Source organism: Equus quagga, chromosome 13 (assembly GCF_021613505.1).
Source record: "Equus quagga isolate Etosha38 chromosome 13, UCLA_HA_Equagga_1.0, whole genome shotgun sequence".
Classification (NCBI taxonomy): domain Eukaryota; kingdom Metazoa; phylum Chordata; class Mammalia; order Perissodactyla; family Equidae; genus Equus; species Equus quagga.
Genome location: NC_060279.1, coordinates 39,041,428 through 39,064,452, shown reverse-complemented (window position 1 = coordinate 39,064,452; position 23,025 = coordinate 39,041,428). Strand labels below are relative to the sequence as shown.

Genomic DNA, 23,025 nt, shown 5'->3' with positions numbered 1-23,025 from the left:
TACACATAGCATAAAATTTATCTTCTTAACCATTTTAAAGTGTAAGTTAATAGTGCAGACTAAGCTATTATTGGTTATTATTATTTCTGAACTTTCTAGTCTCTTGTGGTTTTGTCTGTCTCCTCCTGTGCCGGTACCACACTGTTTTAATTCCTATACCTTTCTAATAGGCTTTAAAGTTCGGTCGGGCTAATCCCCCTCTCATTTCTCTGCTTTTTCAGAATTCTCCTGGCGATCTTTGCTTGTTTACTTTTCTGTTTGAACTTTAGAATCAGCTTGCCTAGTTTCAAAAAAGTCCTCTTGGTGTTTTTGTTAGGATCAAGTAGAATTTAGAGATTAGCTTCGGGAGCACTGACACATGTACAATACTGAGTCTTCCTCTCTCAGAACATGCTGGGCCTGATGTGGCTTATTGACGAGGGGGACAGGCTGGGCAGAAAGCGGGAATGCGGGTTTCACAGTCACCCTGAGCATAGATGTGCCTGCTCTCCATTCTGAACTGCTTTCTTCCTGGGGATGTAGAGTGGGGGGGACCAGTGTGTGTGTGTGTGTGTGTGTGTGTGTGTGTGTGACTGTGTGTGCATGTGTGTACACAAGCTCATGGCACGTGGGGGTGGGCAGGGAGACAGGCTTGAGCTCAGGCAGTTGTGGGACTGCAGGAGGGGGGATGTTAGGGCCTTTGTAAAACTGTCTGGCAGTGTAACATACACACAGAAGAGAGCACTCAGCATAAATCTAACAGCCTGATGAATTTTCACAAGCTGAGCACACCCATGTCACCACCACTCAGATGAAGAACAGAACCTGCCAGCCCCAGGGGCCTCCCCTTCCAGTCACTCCCTACCACACCTCCACTTTGTGACTTCTTAAATCTTTAGCTTTGCTTCCTCATAGCTAAAAGGGTAGGGGAGGGGAGGCTGGGGGTGGGGGTGAGTGGTGGATATGGTTTAGGATGGGGGGGCATACATCAGGTCCCTTCGTCCCACTGCCCTCCCCCCACCTTCCACAAACACGTGAAAGATCCTGATGTGAGCCAGGCTCCTGGTTAGACTCCAAGATCAGAGATGGGAAGACAGGACCCTTCATGCTGTACTCCTGGAAAGGCCATGGGATAAACCCGACAGGGAATCCCAGGGCCCCGGGTTCTGTCCTGGCTACGCTACACACTGGCTGCGTGACTTCTGGGTGCTAGATCTCCTTATCTATAAACATGGGCAGGTTGGCCTAAATCATCCTTAAGGGCCCTTCCTTAAGGCCCTAGAAGAGCAACTTTTAGCTCAGCACTCACTCTGTGGACCCAACTCAGCCCCTCTCTGGACCTAAGTCCTGTGTTTGTCCCTCTGTGGGCACTGGTCCTTCTTCACACCCTTTAATCTATTTATTTCTCAGTCTGCTTCTTGAGGTTCGGTGGGGTGGGGAGTCGGATTGTTTGTCGTCCTCAGATATCTTTTCCGCTAATTAGTTTATAATCTCCGAGAGGTGACCCAGGCCAGACCTGGGCTGGAGGCCAGCTGATTATCTCTGATGCTGCCAGGGGAGGATTAAATGTTTTTCTCTTGAGGAGCTGGTCACACGTGCTGGTGTCTGAGTCAGCAACCAGCGTTACCTTTTTATGGGTCCAAAGGGTCCTCCCAGGCCCTCTCTCCAAGAGGTGTATAGTCCATGGTGCGGAAGGATGGAGAGGAGGCCGCGCCAAGGCAAATACTGACTCCGCCAAATGTAAGACAAATACAAGCAGGTAGAGGAGTACAAACACATTAGAGGGACAAGAGGGGAGGGGGCTGTCTCCGGGGGGTGGCGATCTGGGAAGAGGGCTGTGTAAGAGGTGGTGGGGAGCAGAGTTAGAGAAGGTGGCAGGGGTGGTGGCTTAGAGCCTGAGGCTGACCTCTCGATAAATGACGGGGGAGGGAGGACATTCTGGGGATTTTAGGGACAAGCCAGTGGGTGACCTGGTGAGAGCGAGAGGTTGGGAGTCAGAGGTGGGGGCGCTTTCAAACTAGAACTTGTCAAGTGCTGCTGCTGTAGGGTGGAAGGAGAGAGGCCAGGAGTGCTTGGCTCCCGTGTCCCTGTAGGTGACCCCGAGTAGTACTAGGTGTGGCAGGGCCGTGGGTGAGGAAGCTCGCCCCCCTTACACATACCCCTCGACCCCCAGCGCTCCCTTCCCCGAGCCTCTGCGATGGGTGGAAAGGCGTGCGAAGAGCGGGGAAGAGGAGAGGAAACTGGGAGAGAGGAAGAGATGGGGGGGGGCTGGGAGGTGGGACATAGCCGGGCAGCTGGCCCCCTGGAGAGACAGCCTTTGGCCAGACTCACCTGTACCCCGTGCAGATGCCCTCCCTCACTAGCTGGGTGAATTTGGGCAAGTTCCTTAACTTCTCTGAACTTCAGTGGCCTCAAGAGTGAAAAGGGGACAAGCCTCCCTCCCCTGAAGGGTTGCTGTGAGGAGCGGAGAGCTCTTAGGTAAAGCCCTGGCGTGGGGTAAGTACTCATAAGGGGTCATGATTGTTGTGATTATTGTTCCATCGCGGGTCAGGAAATTGGTTTCAGTCCTTAGATGGAGAATGTAGGGAAAGGGGACAGAGAACACTGGGGCTTGTTCTAGGCCCCGTGGGACCAAATTCTGCACTGGTTCCTGTGTGGACATGAGGTGCCCACATTCTTTTCCTGGAGACTTCTCAACAGCCACCTCTTTTCACATCAAGGCCTTTATCGCTGAGAAGGGACCCTTGACCCCTTCTGAAATCCTGTGCCACTGCAAATCGGGGGGCGGGAAGCCATGCTGCGCTGCCAGCTGGCCCAGCCGGCCTGGCCCCGCGCCGCTGCTCGCGCCCCGGGGCGCGGGGATTAGCGGGCGCGCGCGCTGGGTCGTGTCCGCGGGGACGCGCTTGCCGGCCGGGCTGCTCACGCTTACATAAGCCGGGCCAGGAAGCTGAACTTGTTTTTGCTGGCAAGAGCGACAGCAAGCTGCTGGAGAGTTGAGAAATATGTCTTCGTGTGCGTGTTTGTGTCTGGTTATTGACATTTGCAAGTTTACTTGAAGAGGGAAAAAAGTAGAAAAACAACAAAGCTGCTCGGTTTCTGGCTCCCAACCGTAGGTCCGGAGTGGGGAGGAACCCCGGTTCCCAGAGCCGGGCTGCAGAGTCCCCGGCCGTGGTGGGGGGCCCAGTGCCCCCGGGATGGGATTAGTTGGGCCCCAGGGGCCTGGAGGTGTGGGATTGGTTGCCAGGACTTCAGCTCTGTTCCCCTTGAGGAATGGGAGGCGAGGAGGCTGTGGGAATTTCCCTCCCCTCGAGCTGTGCAGGCATAGAAGGGCCTGTTTGAGGGACCAAGATGGCCTGGCCATTGTCCCTCTCCAAAAGTCATCAACTATTAGAATAATAAGTCCATGGATTAATTGTGTTTTCAAGCTGGGGGTGTTGTCTGAGATAAACAGACAGAAGTGCTTCCTGCCCTCTGAGAGCTAATGATTTGGCGTGACAGATGCCAGGTTGTGGGAATGGGGGCAGCAGGACCTTCAGCTCCTGGTCTGAACCCTCATCTCACAGAGAAGCCAGTTTGTGCGGCTCGGCAGCGGCCGTGACGTGCCCAAGGCTGCCTGCAAGTCACTGGCAAGACCAGGAAGAGAACTCGGGTCTTCTGACAACAGAGGGCTGCTTCCTGTATGCCAAGCTGTGTCCCACGCTTAGAAATGTACTTTATATTAAACGACACATCAAGACGGTACATTGGTGTCAGCCCAACCCCACCCAGTCAGTGACTAAAGTCAGACCCAACCTGATACCAGGTGCTTTGACAGCAGAGGAGGAGATTTGGGGAGGTTTGTTTTCTGATCACAGTCCCAGGTGAGGTGCTTTCGTCTCTGCAGAATCCCTTGTCTCCACTGGAACCTGGGATGCAGTGTGCTGCCACCCTGCCTCCGACGGTGGCGTTGCTAAGAACAGAGAAGGCTCACGGTCCTGGGCTGCTCCCTCCTCTCTCCTGCCTCTGTGGTGCTTTATGATGCACTAGGGACCCGGGGAGACAATTGGTACGTCCTCAAAGTGATTGGAACAACAGAAGGAGGAAGCAGTGTCGGCTCCTGTCCTGGAGGCTGGGGTTGGCGGTGGGGCAGCCCTGAGCCTGCACATACCTCTGCCTGCAGAGTCAGGTCGGATCCCCTTGGAGGACACCAGGGACCTGTCCTCTCTGCGGCTCCCCCTGCCCCATGCCTTTGCCTCCTGTTCTCCCGTTACAGAATGCCATTCCCTGTGGCTCCACTCATCAAACTCCCACTCATTTCTTCTTCTTCTTTTTTTTTTTTGAGGAAGATTAGCCCTGAGCTAACTACTGCCAATCCTCCTCTTTTTGCTGAGGAAGACTGGCTCTGAGCTAACATCCATACCCATCTTCCTCTACTTTTTATATGTGGGACGCCTACCACAGCATGGCTTTTGCCAAGCGGTGCCATGTCCGCACCCGGGATCTGAACTGGCAAACCCCTGGCCGCCGAGAAGCAGAACGTGCACACTTAACAGCTGCACCACCGGGCTGGCCCCATACTCCCGCTCATTTCTCAATGACCCAACTCAAATCTCTCTTCCCTTGGATTCCTCCCTTTCAGAATGATTTACCTCTTCTCTTGGCTCCTTCAGTATGTCAAGGACATTTATCTCAGGATGGCCTGTATTATGGGTGGTTTTAAGTTCTCCACGGGGTTTTGTGGGGGTTAAACAAGATTACAATATGGAAAAGGTGGAGAGGCCTGTTGGTGCATAGTAGGTGTTCACTTACTATCTGTTCTCTCTCCCGGGTTAGGATTTCTGGTCTTGCACATGACAGATGCACCAACATTTCTTAAGGAGGGGCCAGGCACGGGGCTTGCAAGCCTGGCCCCAAATGGCTGGCTGAGCAATTGTCAAGGGCAGATGCTAAATTGCGTGCTCTTTGTTAAATGTCAGAGAGTGCGCAGCCAGCTCCTCCCTGCCCGCGCCCCTCCCTGAGGGCGTGTGAGAGTCTCTGGGACACATCTCTGAGGAGCAAGAAGGAGTGCTCTCAGGAGCCCCCTTGTCACCTGTGCCCTGCTGTGTCCCTTCCCTCTGGCCCTTCCCTATCAGGGAGGCCTATTTGGGGAGGGCCCTGGCAGACTCCTGGGAGTAGACAAATGGGCAGGTGGGGAGGGATGGTGCCCTTGTGTCCACCAGGGGATCAGGTCAGCAGGGCTGGGGGCTAAGGGTGTAGAATCCTGTGAAGGTGACAGAACTCAGAGCTGCGAGGGTTCGCTGTGGACACTCTCTGGCCTGGAAGGTGCTCCCGGAAGCTGCTGCTTCTAAGCGGTCTGCTGTCACCCCACCCCTATTCCATGGTGCCCATTGTGGTCTGCCCTGCCTCCTCCTTCCTCCCTAGACATCATAACTTGGACAGCCCCAGGCTATGTAACTTCTTTGTTTTAAATACATATATTCATTATGTGAGGAATACAAGCAACTTATAGAAAATGTAAAAAATACAGAAGGATGAAAGGAAGAGGAGGAAATCACCTCTAGTCCCATTGTTTGGAGAGGTGGGCAGAGGTACCAGGAGCGCATTCTGTGAACGTCACTTCTTCCTCTTCAAAGAGAGCCCAGGAGGCTCCCGCACGGCCACCTGGGTGTCATGGGCACTGCCTCAGAGATTCGGATGAGGAGGCAGACGGCTGAGGTGCAGCACTGCCCTCTCTGACTTTATCGAGTTTATTTTCTTGTGACCCCTCCTCCCTGAGTACGTGTGATCATCCGCCTGTGGTGCTTTGAAAAGCATAGTTAACACAGCGTTATTCACAGGTTCTAGAAGAAATACATTTTGAAGAAGGGCTGGAACAGGCAACACTTGCCAATGAGTGGTTTCTAATTAATCATTCCCCATTAAAAAAAAAATAGTGACTCAGTTTTAAGGATTCAGAAAACCATTACTCAAGTTTCTTGGCAAAGGAAGTAACCATTATGTTGCTCCCGCAGCTCTGCTTTTGTGGAAGAGAAAATAAGTCTTTTTATTTGCTCTTTCTCTGAGCCGCCCAGATCCTTTGGCCATTGTTAGTGAGTGCAGGAACAGAACAGCCCCTGCCATTGTTCAGGATGGTCACTAAACATGGCAAGAGCTTCCATCTGAACTGGGGGTAAAGGAAGTGACCAGAGAAACATATTTCCTGGAACTGGCAAAGACAGAAGCAGAAAAGAGAGCTCCTCTGGCTCCAGGCTTGTATTTTCTTTCCTCAGCCTCTCCTGGTTGTGACAAGCTGGCTCCTCTTGGTCTCTCCTGTAGGGCCTGCCCACTGCACAACATGAGGGGCACCACTTAGACCACTGTGTCATCTGTGACTGGTGCTTCTAGGAGTTTTCACTGTGGAGGCCCTGTCCCTCTGGGCACCTCTTAGTTGCCCTATGAACAAACATTAAGTACCCACTGAGTTCTCTGATGAGTGCTCCAAATAGTCATGGTTGGGGATGGGGACCTGCATATAGTTGAGGACAGTGCCATGTGAAAAGTGCCAATGAAAGGATAAGCCAGCCAGCCATGGTCCTTGACCCCTACTTGGACTTTCATGCAACCTGCCTTGTGCCTGTTGTGTATTGATGCCTTGTGAATTCTCATTTGCTCTCATGAGCTGATGGAGGGATGTTGTAAGCACTGCACAGGGGGGCCACCCTCCAGTAGACAGTCCTGTTTTGGCAGTGTCTCCATCTTTATTCCTACAGCAGTGGTAATTTGTGCATGAACTTGACATCTATGTTAAGTTTTATCCTTATAGCTACTTTATCAAAATAGAAAATAGAAAAGTGAAAATAGCAATATAGTGATTAGAAGTGTCAGTGGGTCTTCTAAACTTAACCTCGTTCAGGCACAGATGGAGATCAGTATGTGCACTGGACATGGCAAGCCATAGCCTCCATCAGGTGCTCATCGGACTTAAACACATTGGACTGTGCATTCGGTTATGAAGGGAGAGGACATGGGAGACATCCACACACACTAGGAATTCTTGGGTGAATGTGTGAAGAGCCACATGCGAGAAAGTTGACAGCCACACTCTGATACAGCCAAACACTGGAAATGACCCACACTTCCCTCAGCAGAAGAATGATATATTTGCACAATGGAATATTACATAGCAGTGAAAATGAATGAACTATAGCTACGTGTAAATGAATTATAGAAACATAGGAATGACAAAAACACACCAGAAAAGACTATATACAAACCGTTTGTAGAAAGCTCAAAAATGAAGCAAAGTTAAGAAAAATTTAGGGATCCATGAGTAGTGAACTTATTTTTAAAAGTAAGAGAATGATAGGGGCCGGCTCAGTGGCGTAGCAGTTAAATTCACGTGCTTTGCTTTAGCGGATCCCAGGCTCAGACCTACACACTGCTGATCAGGCCAGGCTGTGACAGGTGTCCCACATATAAAATAGAGGAAGATGGGCGCAGATGTTAGCTCAGGGCTAGTCATCCTTAGCAAAAAGAGGAGCATTGGTGGCGGATGTTAGCTCAGGGCTAATCTTCCTCAAAAAAAAAAAGAAAAAAAGTAAGAGAGTGATCCCAAAATGTAATGTATGGGCGAGGAGGCTGGCAGGTACAGAAGTGCAGAGGGAGCTTCAGAGACAATGATTGTGCTAGTGGTTAGGTCAGTAGGATCTTGGGGGTGTTTCATCCTTCATAACTTTCCTGTACATTACAGATATTAATTTGCATGTGTTCAATATTATATAATTTAAAAACGTATTTGAATTGCTGGAAATATATTATCGAAGATTACATATGAAAGGTGTGCTGTAACTCAGGCTTTTTATAACTCTTTTAAGCCTTCTGGGCACAGAAGTTCCCTGGGTGGATTTCGTCTTCCAAGGACCAGCATTTTGCTGATATTCGGGAGAGCACTGTGTCCTCTGTCCCAGTTCCACAACAGTGAATGCGTCTAACATCTCCTGTCCTTCAGGGCAGGGTCTCTCGGCTGTCTAATTGTCTCCTCACTGCTGCCTGGCTCTGGGGCCTCCTCAAATGTTTGTTGAGCATAGGACAGAGGGAAGGGCTTCCTGGCCCACGGAGGGGAAAGTGAGGCAGAGGGCCCAAGGAGCCTGCCCGTGCTCACCTGACTGCACGGTCAGACTCAACCATCTTTCTCACCCAAAGTCCAGGGCTCTGGTAGTGAAGAGAGAAGAACCTTAGAGGACTGGCCGCTATCCTGCCCTTGTATCTGTCCCTTGTCTGCCAGCCTCAGGGCAGAGGTGCCAGGGTGGAGGACTCTGGTTCCAACTGGTAAAGTGAGAAGGAAGCTTGAAGGCGGTCTGCATAGCCAAGTAGGGTCCAAGGCCAGGCAGAAGGTGTCTCTGTCCCTTTGATGCCCAGGTCCCAGGTCCCTGGACTATGGCCGGTCTGGCCAACCAGCTCCCCCGCCCCGGTTTTGGGAGTGTTATCTTCCTGGGAGTCACTGATCCTCAGTCCCTCCTCTCTGACAGCCACCTTGGATGGGGTGGGAGGAAGCACAGTCTGTCAGGTGTGAGATAAAAACTCCTCTTCCCCGCGGGCTGACCCGGTGGCGCAGCACTTAAGTGGGCACGTTCTGCTTTGGCAGCCCGGGATTCGTGGGATCGGATCCTGGGTGTGGACATGGCACAGCTGGGTGGGCCGTGCTGTGGTGGGCATCCCACATGTGAAGTGGAGGAGGATGGGCACGGATGTTGGCTCAGGGCCGGCCTTCCTCAGCAAAAAAAAAAAAGAGGAGGATTGGCAGCAGATGTTAGCTCAGGGCTAATCTTCCTCAAAAAAAAGAAAAAAAAATACAACTCCTCTTCCCCAAGTGAGAAGGCTTGGCAGGTCAGAGACACTGGTCCTCCAGGCCTGGGGGCACGGGCGGGACATGAGGTCAGGTGCCCAGGCTGCTGCTGCTTCTTCTGGAGATCTTTGGCCAGATTTATTGCTGCTGCTTGCTGAGAAATGGTTTGAAGGACCAAGTGTGCTTACATGAAGACTGGCTGTGTTCCCTGGCTTCAGTTCCCTCAGCTGGTGGGACTAATTTAATTAATTTGTTAGACTACTTAGATTCTATAAATCTATTTAACCTATACTAAAAAAAAGTTTACTTGTTTCTTTGATCTTTAATATCCTTTTCCTTGAGTAGCACACACACGATCTTTTTCAGGGGGTGGGGAGCACGTTTGTTCTTTTTTACCTTCCAGTTTGGTCCCTAGAATAAAGTTAGCATCGCCCCCGGTGGTTTAGTAGATAAGTGTAGGGTACTGGAGCGGGGCACTGAGCAGAGCAGGAAGGCCTGGTGTGCACCTCAGTTGTGTAGCTCACTTATTGGTGATCTTGAGCAAGTCTCCTGGTTCCTCTGTGCCTCAGTTACTATCTGTAAAATGGGCCACCTACCATGAAGACCCCGGGATTCTGAGACTTCCGTGTCCTCATGCATCTTGTGAGTCCCATTGGGTCCCTGGCTTTCATTCCTACACGTGTTCCTTCATTCATGCATTCGTCAAATGCTCAGGGGGCCCCAGGCAGCATTCTCAGCACTGAAATATAACAGAGAACAAAACAAGGGGTCTATTCCTGTGGCGCTTGGAGTCTTGAAGAGAAGACAGATGCAGAGTTCATAGTTATACGGCAGCGCAGCGTGTGAAGGTGACATGGTGGGGAAGGTAGCACCGAATGGGGGCCTAATCCAACTGGCAGGGTAGGGAAGGCCTCTGGGGAAGGGATATTAGGCTGAAACAGGAGGAGGTAGTGTGGGCGTGGGGTGGGAGGAATGAGTGTGAGCAGAGCACAGGGAGCCTGAGCAGGAGGGGCTCTGTACCTTCTAAGCCAGGCCTGGGGGAGATGAGGCCTCAAAGGTCAGCAGGGGGCAGGTGGCGGAAGGTCCTGTGGGCCAGGGCAAAGCTGGGACTTCGTGCTTTGGGCAGACGCAGGCCCTTGAAGGGTTTCCTAATCAAAGGAGTCGGGTGGCCAGATGGCAGCTTCAGAAGGCTCATTTGGCAGCTGGCTGGAGTGGGCCAAGGCTGAGGTGAGGAGGCCACTGGGAGGCCATTGCCAGAATCCAGGGAGAGGTGACAGGGGCCTGGACCAGTGGATGGACTTGAGACAATTTTAGTACTGAAGCCTCTTGTGGCTTCCCAAATCAGAGACAAAGTCCCGTCCCAAAGTTGCTGTGGGCTAACCAAGTGTCTTCTCCCTCCTCAGAGGTGGCGAGCGATGTGCTGACCCGCCTGCCTGGGGCCAGCGTTGTCCTGACCTGCCCGGGCGGGGAACCAGGAGACAATGCCACCTTTCACTGGATGCTCAGGAGTCGGGTCATCGGGGACCCAGGCTCACACCGCGACAGATGGACTGTCGTGGGAAGGCGGCTGGTTCTGAGTTCCCTGCAGCTCAGCGACTCTGGAAACTATTCGTGCTACCAGGACGGCCACCTAGTTGGAACTGTGTGTTTGCTGGTGGATGGTGAGTTATGTCCTCAGAGCTCTGGAGACAGCTCCCAGGGCGGCTCTGCGCATTCCAGAGAGTTCCCTGCTTGACCCTTCAAACTCCTGTTATTTCCTTGGCCCAAGAATTTTGGGAAAAGGCCCACTGACGTTTGCCAGTGAGACTGGCAGAGGTTCCTGCTGGGTGGGGGCATCTGGCTGATGGTGACACCGTCCAGCTGGCCTCATTGGGCAGTTAAGTCTTGAGGTGCACTGGTTAACAGCCTGGGGCCTGGAGCAGGGTGGCCTGGGTTGGAATCCTCTTCCTTTACAGCTTAATTTCTCTGCCCCTCAGTTTCCTCGTTGGTAAAATAAATTATATTACCTTGCCTCAGAGTTGTTGCGAAGATTAATTGAGCGTGTGTGTGTGTGTGTGTACTCACATACACATGTACATGGTGCTGAAAACCCCGCATGGCACAGGCTAAGCTCCCCAGTTAACTGTTCTTATTTTCAGAATTAGCAGGTTCTTAGCTCTCTCGCATCTGAGAGTTGGATGCCCCATGTGCCAGGCCCTCTGCTAAGGCACTTTCTTCCTCCATATCTCGCGTCATCCTCCCATTGACCCTCTGAGGGAAAGCAGTATTATTGATATTATTTTATCATCATTTAATTTATAGTAGGAAAGTGGAGAGAGGTGGGGACTTGCCCAAGGCCACAGAACCAGACCTGTATGACTACAGAGCCCCTATTGTTTTGGTTGTTCTCTCTCCCCTTTAGGCAAGTTAGCCCCGGGGCACCTCCCTTCTCTTGCCCCACTTCCCGGCCTGACAGGAGGACGTTGGTGTCCTTTAATTTCCCAGCCACAATAAGATCTGAGTGTGGCTGTTTGGCCCCATGTCCTGGGTCATGGCTGGCTCCAGGCCGGGGTGCGGGGGGGCGGGGGGGAGAGAGGCTGGGAGGGCAGGTGGAGCCAAGCGCTCCCCCCAGAAGGGAGGTAAGGTGTGCTGGCCTCCTCACGCCTGCTGTGCTCTCCTCTCAGTTCCTCCCGAGCAGCCCCAGCTCTCCTGCTCACGGAAGAGCCCCCTCAGCAATGTTGGCTGTGAGTGGAGTCCTCAGAGGCCCCCCTCCCCGACGACCAAGGCCGTGTTACTGGTGAAGAAGTTGTAAGTATCTTGGGCTAGGCTGCGTGTTGATGTCGACTCCGTCCCTACAGAGGCCCTGGGAGTGGTGGGGGCTCTCAAAGGAGCCAAGTGGGAGTGGCCGGCCACTGAGTCCAAAACTTTATCACTGGGAAGTAATTACTTTGGGATGAGGAAGAGGGAATGAGCGAGGGGACTGAGCCTTCAGATCCAGTGCTCACCCTGTGCTGGGAACTTCGTCCTGTTAACTCTCACGATAGCTCTGGGAAGTGGGGGTTATTTTTCTCCTTTAACAGATGGAGAAACTGAGGTTCAGAGAGGTTGACTGACTGATTTATTTAAGGTCCTCTAGCTAGTAAGTGGCTCTTCGAGGAATCAAACTCCAGCCTGTCTGATCTCATTTTAGTCCAGATGTTTGTAATTAAGTTTGAGCTGTCAATCATCAGAGTATCAAAAACTCCGAGCAGTGACTTCAGGAGGGTGGTTAGGTTTCCACCTGGTCTGTCTCCACAGAGTCGGCTGGCGGTAATATTTATGCTTTGGTCTCTGCGCAGAAATGTGTAGATTGCCCATCTGTAGATGACGCCACTGCCACTGTTAGCCCACATTTCAAGTAGGGAAGATCAGAAATGTCCACCACCCCAAGCTGGGTTTGCATATAAATTGTTTGGGAGCTGGAAGGCATTCCTCCAGACAGGATGTTCTGCACGGTGGCCAGCAGCTGCCCAGACCAGCCCACGGAAAGCTTATTCAATTGACACTCCAACTAGAATACTTTGTGTGTTGACAGTGAGAGTGAGAGAACAAGGCATTTTAGCTCACACCCTCCTCCTGCCAGTAGCCAGCAGCACTTGCATCTTCCTCCTGGGCCGTGGAGCATCAGCACCTGCATTGAACTGAGGAAGGGGAGGTGGGGAGTAACTGTGAGAGTCTCAGGGACCCCAGAACCCACTCAGGCCCCACCTGGACCCTGCCACTGCGGGGGCTGAATAGGAGGTTTTGTGTGTTCTGCGCCTTTTCTCTTGGTATGTGTGCACAGTCACACCTGCACCCCACTGTGCTTGCTCACTCATTTTTTCCACAAGTGTTTGGTGAGTTCAGCATCTGCTGTGGGTTAGGTGCTGTACTAGGGCGGAGGGAGAGACACGGGGCAAACGGGATTGGGCCCCTGCCCTCAGACCCCACAGGGGGACACCCTTGTAATCTGGCTGATGACCCCACGTCTCAGTGTTAGGGGGGATGGAAGCCTGGATTGGTGAGAGGGGGGCTGTAACTGAGACTGGGAGGGTTGGGGCAGGCTTCCCAGAAGGAAGGACTTTGTCCTGGGCCCAGGGTTCAAACCCGAATCAGAGGTTGGTGATTCGTCCTGGCAGTGGCAGGGCAGAGGCTGCCGTGGGCTCACACGCTCTCACATGTCATAAGTGGATGAAATCTCAGGCTTCCAGGCCAGGTGAGACGGTGTCTTACTCACCTTGAATTTCTTCAATCACCCAGCAGTCTTTTTCTGGGCTCACCTGCCGGAAATGCTCCCACCTCCTTGCAAACCCCGTAGGACTCTGTGCTTCTGGAATGACATTTCTCCTGGCTGTCCTAGTCATCGAAGGGCAAGTCTTTTTTGTTAGTGCCCTGAGGCCAGGATGTGGCCTCCTTTGACTCATTTCTGCATCCCCCAGAGTGCCAAGAGCACAAGACACGGCAGGAAGCCAGAATGCCCCACAGATCTGATGCCCCAGAGATTGAGCTCCCCCTTTGGTGGGCGTCTTTGAACCCCCCACTGTGCCAGGCGTTAAGCTAGATGTTCTACACTCATCTTTCAATTAACCCTCACAAACCCTTATGAGGTGGGTACGGTTAATACTCTCATTTTCGCGTGAGAAAACAGAGGCTCGGAGAGGTTGGATAATTTACTCAAAGTCACGAGTGCTACTAAGTGCTATTAAGTGTGGAGTGGGGATTCAGACCCCAGGGTCTGAGTGCGGAGCCCAAGCTTCTAACCCCTGCTGCCCGCCTTCTCTCCTGTCCTGAATCAGTGCAGAAACTGAGAGCGAGCCCTGCCCTTGTTTTGTGTCCGACAGTCAGAACAGTCCAGTGGAAAACTTCCAGGAGCCGTGCCTGTATTCTCAGGAGTCCCAGAAGTTCTCCTGCCAGTTGGCCGTCCCAGAGGGAGACAACTCTTTCTACATAGTGTCCCTGTGCGTCGCCAACAGCGCTGGGAGCGAGTCCAGCAGATCCCAAACATTTGAGGGTTACGGAATCTGTAAGTCAGCCCTCCCGGGCCTCCCTCTCCACCCTCCAGCTGTCTCCTTCTCTTTGACTCAGTGCTCCTCATATGCTTCTCGGAGGGCCAGGGAGGGGCTGGCTGAGGGTCTTGGTGAGCCGCTGTCTTTTGGGCTTTTCTCCTCAGAGGTCCGACTGTGGCAGATGAGGGCCCTGTCAAGATGTGCGTGAGGAAGCGGTCTGGGTGCTGGAGGCAGCATGGGTCCTGCCACCTGGGGGCTGCAGAGTCTTTATGGGTCTTTCCTCTGAACCATCCTTGCTGCCACATAGGAGCCACACTCCTTTTTCCCACAGTGCAGCCCGACCCACCTGTCAACATCACGGTCACCGCTGTGGACAGAAACCCCCGCTGGCTCAGTGTCACCTGGCAAGACCCCCCCTCCTGGAACTCATATTTCTACAGGCTACATTTTGAGCTCCGATACCGGGCTGAACGGTCAAAGACATTCACAATGTGGATGGTAAATTCTTATTTTACTTCTGGACAGAAAAGTGCCCGTAGATACTCGGGTAGTAGAAAGGGTACCAGAAAGGAAGCATTGGGTTCAGCAACTCCCTACCTGCGTGGCCTTGGATAAGACTCTGAACCTTTTTGAGCCTCAGGTGCCTCATTTATAAAATCGGAGTAGTAATACCAGGCCAATCTCCCTTCACAGGCCTGTTTGTGAGGCTGAGAGTGTGCCCTGGGAAGAGAGTTGGGATATAAGCATGTCAGGGGTGTGGCTTGCAGGATCTATAGTGCATGGGGGTGGGGGCAGGACTTACAGCCTCTCCCTGTCCTGTGTTGGCCCAGAGGCAGCCCCGTCTCACTGAGCCTCCAGGGCGGTGTGAGCCTTTGGAGCATCTGTGCCCAGCTGAGTCACCCACTGGACCTGAGATGGGGAGCAGCTGAAGGGCAGAGGTGGCCAAGGGCACCTATGTCCCTGTGGAGCCGCCTCACCAGCGCCCAGGCCCCACCCCAGAGTCACTGTGTCTCCCACCCTCAGGTCAAGGAGCTCCAGCATCACTGCATCATCCGCGACGCCTGGAGAGGCATGAGGCATGTGGTGCAGCTTCGGGCCCAGGAGGAGTTTGGGCATGGCCTGTGGAGCGAGTGGAGCCAGGAAGTCATGGGCACCCCTTGGACAGGTACTGTGGTGGGTGCAGAAGGGATGTTTCAGCTTTGTTACTATATCAGTTATCTATTGCTCTGTAACAAGTCACCCCTAAACTTGTGGGAAAACAGCAACCATTTATCTGCTCATGATTTTTTTTTTTTTAAAGATTTTTTTTATTCTTTTTCCTTTTTCTCCCCAAAGCCCCCTAGTACATAGTTGTATATTCTTCGTTGTGGGTGCTTCTAGTTGTGGCATGTGGGACGCTGCCTCAGCGTGGTTTGATGAGCAGTGCCATGCCCGCGCCCAGGATTTGAACCATCAAAACACTGGGCCTCCTGCAGCGGAGCGTGCGAACTTAACCACTCGGCCACGGGGCCAGCCCCTCGTGATTTTGAAAATAAGTCAGCTAGGCACTTCTTGTGCTGGTCTTGCCTGAATCACTAATGCGGCTGCAGCAGGCCTGCACGGGCCACGATGGCCTCACACACGTGTCTGATGGTTGGTGCTGGCTGGTGGCTGGTCGGTTCTCCCTGTGGCCTGTAACCTGCCAGTAGGCCAGCTCAGACTCAAGGCGGGGGAAACCTCTCCAAAACTTGATGGGAGGAGCTGCAAAGAATTTGCAGCTATATTTAATCTACCACAGTTATTAATGCTTTTTAGTTCTAAAAAGATGTTAAAGGTAATAGTAATTGCCTTTGGGGAATTACTGAATTTAGTGTTTTTTTACAGAACATGAAAAATTCCAGAAAAATGTGAAGAATAATTATCACTAGTATTCTTACCACCTAGAGAAAACCAGTGAGAACATTTTACTATGCTTTCCTTTTCCTAGGTACCTTTATATGTTTGTGTGTGTATACACACACACACACACACACACACACACAGTCATGCGCCGCATAACGTTTGGTCGGTGGTAGACCACATGTAGGATGGTGGTCCCATAAGATTATAAAGGAGCTGAAAAATTCCTACCGTCTAGTGACGTTGTAGCCATCATAACGTCCTAGCACAATGCATTACTCATGTGTTTTGGTGATACTGTAGGTAAACAAACTTACTGCACTGCCAGTTGTAGAAAAGTATAGCACATACAATATATACAGTACACAATACTTGATAATGGTAATAAGTGACTATGTTACTGGCTTATGTACTTACCAGACTATACTTTTTCTTGTTACTTTAGAGTGTACTCTTTCTACTTATGAAAAAGTTTACTGTAAAACAGTATGCCATGTCATGCCGGCAGGAGCCTCATATATCTTGTGTCTGCCGCATCTCTCTTTTTCTTTTTTTTTCCTTTTTCTCCCCAAAGCCCCCCAGCACATAGTTGTATATTGTTAGTTGTGGGTCCTTCTAGTTGTGGCATGTGGGACGCCACCTCAGCATGGCTTGATGAGCAGTACTAGGTCCGTGCCCAGGATTCGAACCGCCGAAACACTGGGCCGCCGCAGCGGAACTTGCGAACTTAACCATTCGGCCCTGGGGCTGGCCCCTGCTGCATCTGTTGATTGCATCATTTTCTCTTGTGCTTGATTTGGTCTCGTGTTGTTTTGTTCATCATGGCCCCTAAGTGTACAAAATTCACTGCTGATGTTGCCAGTAAGAGGCCACTGTCAAGTGATTGACCTGGAAACAAAATTAAAAGTGATTAAGGTTTATGAAGGTGGAAAACCATGATGCTTATTGCTTGCCAGTCAGGCCTGTCCCCTTCCACCATAGCTACGATCTTGAAGAACAAAATGATGGAAGCTGTTAAAGCATCTGCTTCATTGAAGGCAATGAGACCAACAAAAATTTGAGAAGAGCCTATATCAGACATGAGAAACTTCTAATGACCAAGATTGAAGACCAGACACAGAGGCGTATCCCTCTCAGCACCGTGATGATCACGGCCGAAGTGAAAGTTTGTTTGTGATGTTGAAGGAAAAGGCTGGACCCCACCATAATGTTGAATGCACTGCCAGCTCTGGGTAGTTTAAACAATTCAAGGATTGTTATTCATTATGTAGTGTGAAAGTGGGTGGTGAGTCTGTGAGTGCTGATGTGAAGGCAGCTGGAGAATTTTTGGAAACTCTAGATACACTTATTCTAGGGGAAAATTACTTGCCAGAGTAATTCTCTTGAATTGCTATGCTAGCGAAATGGAGAGGTACTGTTTGGAGAATAACATACCTTTTAAGATTTTACTTACTGTTGATGATGCTCCTGAACATCCTCTCTTTACTGGTGATATTCATCTCAATATGAAAATGGTGTTTCTTCCTCCAAACACCACCTCTTTGATCCAACCATTGGATCAAGGGGTTCTAGCAGCTTTTAAGGCCTGCTGCCTGAGGAGGACCTTTGCCTAGGCTGTTGCTGCAGCTGAGGAAGACACTGATGCAATTCTGGAAGGGTTACAATATTTGCGGTTGCATCAGGAACCCTGCTTGGGTTTGTGGTGATGTCACCAAGGAGGGTATGAATGGCATCCGGAAGAAGACACTCAAGAGGGTCGTCCAGGACTTCAAAGGATTTGCCAAGGGTGAAGAGGTTGCAAAAATCAACAAGGCTGTGGTTGAGATGGCAAACAACTTAACCTGGGTGTGCATGAGGATGACGTTGAGGAGCTCCTAGAGGTGGTTCCTGTGGAATTGACTAATGAGGAGTTGTTAGAACTGGGACAGGAACGCATAGCTGAAGAAGAGGCAAGAGAAAAGGAAACTGCAAGAGAAGAAAAAGAAGAACCTCCAAGAAAATCGAGAGTGAAGTGTTTGGCGGAAGCTTTTGCAGACCTCAATAAGCTCCTTAAAATGTTTGAAAATGTGGACCCCAGTACCAAAAGGTTTTCATCAATAGAGAGAAATGTTCATGGTGCGTTATCTGCTTACAAGCAAATCTATGATGAAAAAAAGAAACAAACCAAGCAAACCACCGGGGACATATTTCTGAAAAGAGTGACCCCTCCTCAAGAAGAGCCTCAGGCATGTCCTTCAGGAGGTATTCCAGAAGAAGGCATCGTTATCATAGGAGACGACAGCTCCATGCGTGTAACTGCCCCTGAAGACCTTCCAGTGGGACAAGATGTGGAGATGGAAGACAGTGATATTGATGGTCCTGACCTTGTGTAGGCCTAGGCTAATGTGTGGGTTGTGTCTTAGTTTTTAACAAAAAACTTTAAAAAATAAAGAATTTTAAAAACAGAAAAAAGCTTTAGAATTAAGGGTAAGAAAGAAAATATTTTTGTGCAGCTGTACAATGTGTGTGTGTTTTAAGTGTTATTGCAAGAGTCAAAAAGTAAAAAAAAATAAGTTAAAAAGTTTATAAAATAAAAATGTTACAATAAGCTAAGGTTAATTTACTATTGAAGAAAGAAAATACTTTTTAATAAATTTAGTGTTGCCTAAGTGTACAGTGGCATAAAGTCTACGGTAATGTCCTAGCCTTCACGTTTGCTCGCCACTCACTCACTGCCTCACCCAGAGCAACTTCTGGTCCTGCAAGCTCTGTTCGTGGTAAGTGCCTTATACAGGTGGAACATTTTTTATCTTGTATACAGTATTTGTACTGTACCTTTTCTATGTTTTGATATGTTTAGATACACCAATGCTTCCCACTGTGTTACAGTTGCTTATAGTATTCAGTACAGTAACATGCTGTGCAGGTTCGTAGCCTAGGAGCAAAGGGCTATACCACATACCGTGGGTGTGTAGTAGGCTATCCCGTCTTGGTTTGTGTAAGTGCACTCAGTGTTGTTCACACAGTGATGAAATCGCCTAAGGACATATTTCTCAGAACATATCCCTGTTGTTAAGGGATGCACACCTGTATATAAAATATTGCAAGAATTCCCAGGTTATTAAATATTTTTTGGAAATATATTGTTTAGTAACTGCATGGTTAATTTTAATTTTAATTTTTTTAACCCATGGGAATTTTTTCTTTAATTTAAAAAATTTTTTTCATATTAATACATGCCGATGGCAAAGAAACAAAGAAGGGCTTATAATAACAACCAGTGTTCCCTCCCCCACTCCTTCCCATTTCCAGTCCTGCTTTCTAGAGGAAGCTTCTTGACTTTCTGTTTCTAGTGCTTCTGTTGGTGCCTCCTTAACTCTGAACAACAATCTAATCTGGCTGGTTTTTTGTGTGTTTTTTCCCCCTGAGAAAACAACTTGAGATATTATCTTTGACTCCTTCACTTGAAAGATTAAGATTTAGCAGACCTAGATCCAGTGCAACCATCTCCCTGACTACGCCCTAGAGAGTGGGCATCCAGCCTCTTCTTGCATGCTTCCAGAGATGGAGAGCTTACTACCCCTTGTAGCAGTCAATTCCATTGATCCCAGTGTTCTTATTATAGAATGGCTTCCAGCCTTGCTTCAGTGTCGGGTCTCTTTAGCCTAGAAGCATAGCTGAACCGAATTGGTTGTTCTTAAATACCTGGCAATTAATAAAAAGAATAAAACATGGGGCCGGCCTAGTGGCATAGCGGTTAAGTTTGCACTCTCTGCTTCAGTGGCCTGGGGTTTGCTGGTTTGGATCCCGGGTGCGGAGATCCACTGCTTATCAAGCCATGCTGGGGCAGCTGTCCCACATATAAAGTAGAGAAAGATGGGCGCAGATGTTAGCTCAGGGCTAATCTTCCTAAAAAAAAAAAGAATAAAACACCCCATTTATTGAGTATGAATGGATAAAAAGGAAAAGATAGAGATCACATCAATTGCCCAGACCCATCCCTACCCCTGCCACTTTCTCCCAGCCCTGGGCCAGGGAGAAGACTTTTTTGTATAGGCTATGCAGAATGCATAATACATAAATGGATGCTGTGATGTGACAGCTTTTCCTTCTCCCTTGCTTTGCAGTATGGGGTCCTTGTCTTTCCTGTTCTGGGAGAGCCGGAGGAGTGGACTTAGGGCTTAGTGTGTCTTCCTAATTGGATGCACGTAATGTCAAGTGCAGGCTCAGATCCCTATTGGTGCTTTCCCGTGGCCTGTCCATCAAGAGCAGGAGGCAGCTCTCCATTGGACCCTCTTCTCAAAAGCTTATTTCCTGCCAAGACTTGGACAAGGAGGGTGGCCTCACTTCTGTATTTTACTTAGGAAGACGATTTAAATGAATCAGAACGTCCTTCAGGCCAGATTGTGTTGACCTGTGTTTTTGATTTGTATACGCTTTGAGCCAAAACATGGTCATTATCGGAATGCTGAACATTAATGTGGTTTTGGGAGCCTTTGCAAAGGGAGGGAATTATTTACAACATTGTGCAGAGGAAATGTTCCAGACACAGGCCGACACCTGTTTACCTTTTATCCCAACCACTTCATTTAGATAGTCATGAACCGATTTAAGAAATCCTGTTTTTGTTAGAAAGCTCTTTCTTTTTAAAAATTTTTAATTGTGGTAAAATATGCATAACTTAAAATTTACCATTTTAACCATTTTTAAGTATACAGTTGAGTGGCATTAAGTACATTCACATTGTTGTGCAACCATCACCACCGTACATCTCCAGAACTCTTTTCATCTTGCAAAATTGAAACTCTATATCCGTTAAACATTTAACTTCCCATTCTCCCCCTCCCCCCAACCCCAGGCAGCTATCATTCTTTTCTCTGTCTCTATGAGTTTAACTACTCTAGGTACCTTTTCTAAGTGGAATCGTACAGTCTTTGTCTTTCTGTGATTCGTTTATTTCACTTAGCGTAATGTCCTCAAGATTCATCCATGTTGTAACATGTATCAGAATTTCCTCCCTTTTTAAGGCTGAATAATATTACATTGTATGTATATACTATGTTTTGTTTGTCTATGTTATGTATGTGGATGGACACTTGGGTTGCTTCCACCTTTTGACTGTTGTGAATAATGCTGCCATGAACATGGGTGTAAAATATCTGTTCCAGTTCCTGCTTTCAATTCTTTTGAGCATATACCCAGAAGTGGAATTGCCACATGATGTGGTAACTCTGTTTTTAATTTTTTGAGGAACTGCCATACTGTTTTCCACAGTGGTTGCATCATTTTACGTTCCTATCAGCAATACACAATGTTCCAATTTCTTCACATCCTTGCCAACACTTGTTATTTTCTGTGTTTTTGATGATAGTCATCCTGATGGGTGTGAACTGTTATTATGGTTTTGATTCTCATTTCCATAATGATTAGTGATGTTGAGCATCTTTTCATGTGCTTATTGGCCATTTGTGTATTTTTTTTGGAGAAATGTCTATTCAAGTAGAAAGTTCTTTTTCCTGTGAACCCAACTCTGGCCTCATTGGGCTTTGTTGTCTGGGGTAACCCCTGACGAGTCTGCTAGTTTACTCTGAATTCTTCTGGAATTCCCAGAGGACCTGCATCTGCTTGGGCCTGTGTTCCCAGGCTGTTGTGTGGGATGGCTTGTGGGTTCCTCACCTGTCTGAACCTGATCTCATTTGTGGATGTCCTCTTTACATTGTTGACGTCCTCCCTCTGGTGGAAGATGGTGTAGCGGGGCACAGTATCCAACTTTTCAGCCGCAATTCACTGTGCGTCTGCGACTTGCTAGAGTGACCATGTGAGTTCATTGAGGACACTTGGCTTCTTCTCACATAGGCAGCTGAAGAGTTTGAGCTCCCCATCCTGTACCTGTGTGGTTTTGGGGCGAGGGGAGCTTCAAAACCCTAGTGGTGAATATATCCAAGAGAGAAGCAAGCCGCTCCCCTCTCTGCTGAGGGCAAAGTAAGAAGAACTTGGGTGATTCTGATGCAAGAGGGATTTCGGTTGGAAATTGGGGAGCATTTCTAGAAAATGAGACGGAGGTTAGAACACTAGCTTATGTGTGTTTTACGGACGGTGGAGTGATTTGGCTGTTTGGGACATGTCAGTGCACTAGATTCTGCATCTGTGGGCTTCTCAACCCCAAGGACCTCCAGCCCTTGAAGCCCAGGTGGACAGGACACCCCTGCCTCTCAGCCCAGGTGTGGGGTGGTGACACAGGTCATGGGAAGTACATTGGATCTGGGAATCAGGTTGTATGACCTTAAAATTAGTTTGCCTCTCAGAGCCTCAGTCTTGTCATCTTTAAATTGGAGGTGATATGACTCATGTTGTCCCCTTTGGAGAGTTTTTATGAGTCCAGTGGAAAACATTCTTTAGAAATAATAACTCGTCCTGCAAATGTAGGGGGATTAGCAATGACAGCACAGTGTTGGTCAGTTCTTGGGGTAAAGGGTATGGGGCTATGGGCATCCCAGAGTCACTGCCCTGGATACCATCCTGGATCCACTGAATCAGAATCTGGAGGGAGATGTAGAATGGGTAGTTTGAGACAGCTTTCCCAGTGATTATAGAATGTGCTGGAAGTCTGGGGTGGTGGGGGCATCCCATTGTAATGCAGTATGGTAAGGCTGTGGAGCAGACTTCTTGGGGCAGTTTAGAGAGGGCAGGAAAAGCTTCATGGAGGAGGTGACATTTGAGTTGTGTCTTGGAGGATGTGTAGGAGTGTCCCAGGTGGAGAAGGGGGATTGTAGGCAGAGGGTACAGCAGGTACAGACACATGGGCTGTGAACATGGGGAGGGCTGCTTGGTGAGGCTGGAGCACAGGTGTGTGTGTGGGAGTTCCAAATGGGGCAGATGGAGGCAGACCTTGGAAGGCCCGAGTGAGAGGTCACGGTGGGAGGTAGAGGAGTGGGCGAGGGGGCTTAGGAGACTGGACTTCAGCGGGTGCTGCCCCCTTGAGGCTGGGGCCTGGCCGCACACAGCCTGTAGCCCTGGTGAGGTTCCCCATACCAAGGGAGGGTGGGGCTGGGCCCTGAGTCACACCGTCTTGGGGACCCTGCTCCGGCCAGCAAGGCCAGGTCACGGCCGATAGCACCTGTTGCAGTGAGTCATCGAGACTGTGGCCCTGATGTCAGGGCGGGAAGAAGAGGATACTCACTGATAGGCTGGCTGGGCTGCAGCTCTTTCCAGAGTGAGAGTTCTCCCAGAATTTATCCCTTCTGATTGCACTGACAGGGCTGCCATCAAGCAAGTCTGTGGTTCCCAAGAGCCCCTGTGCAAAGGGAGCTTGGGACAAAGCGCCCGGGAGAAGCCCTTTAGGCATGAGAGGGTTATTTCTTGCTCCTCACAAATCTCTTTGAC

At 49.7% G+C, this 23,025-nt stretch overlaps 1 protein-coding gene across 6 annotated transcripts in view; it reads left to right on the top strand.

Annotated features, from left to right (window-relative positions):
• Window positions 1–23,025, top strand: part of IL6R (interleukin 6 receptor) — a 51,740-nt gene that overhangs the window by 7,420 nt on the left and 21,295 nt on the right. For 3 of the 6 annotated variants that reach the window (XM_046681829.1, XM_046681830.1, XM_046681835.1), the window contains exons 2-6: window positions 10,186–10,443; window positions 11,446–11,569; window positions 13,621–13,802; window positions 14,117–14,283; window positions 14,809–14,950. In XM_046681829.1, coding sequence (XP_046537785.1) covers window positions 10,186–10,443; window positions 11,446–11,569; window positions 13,621–13,802; window positions 14,117–14,283; window positions 14,809–14,950 — 873 coding nt within the window. Of the gene's footprint in view, window positions 1–1,947; window positions 2,476–3,862; window positions 4,025–10,185; window positions 10,444–11,445; window positions 11,570–13,620; window positions 13,803–14,116; window positions 14,284–14,808; window positions 14,951–23,025 lie in introns of those variants that run through there. The other 3 variants (XM_046681833.1, XM_046681831.1, XM_046681832.1) reach the window with 3 other exon arrangements.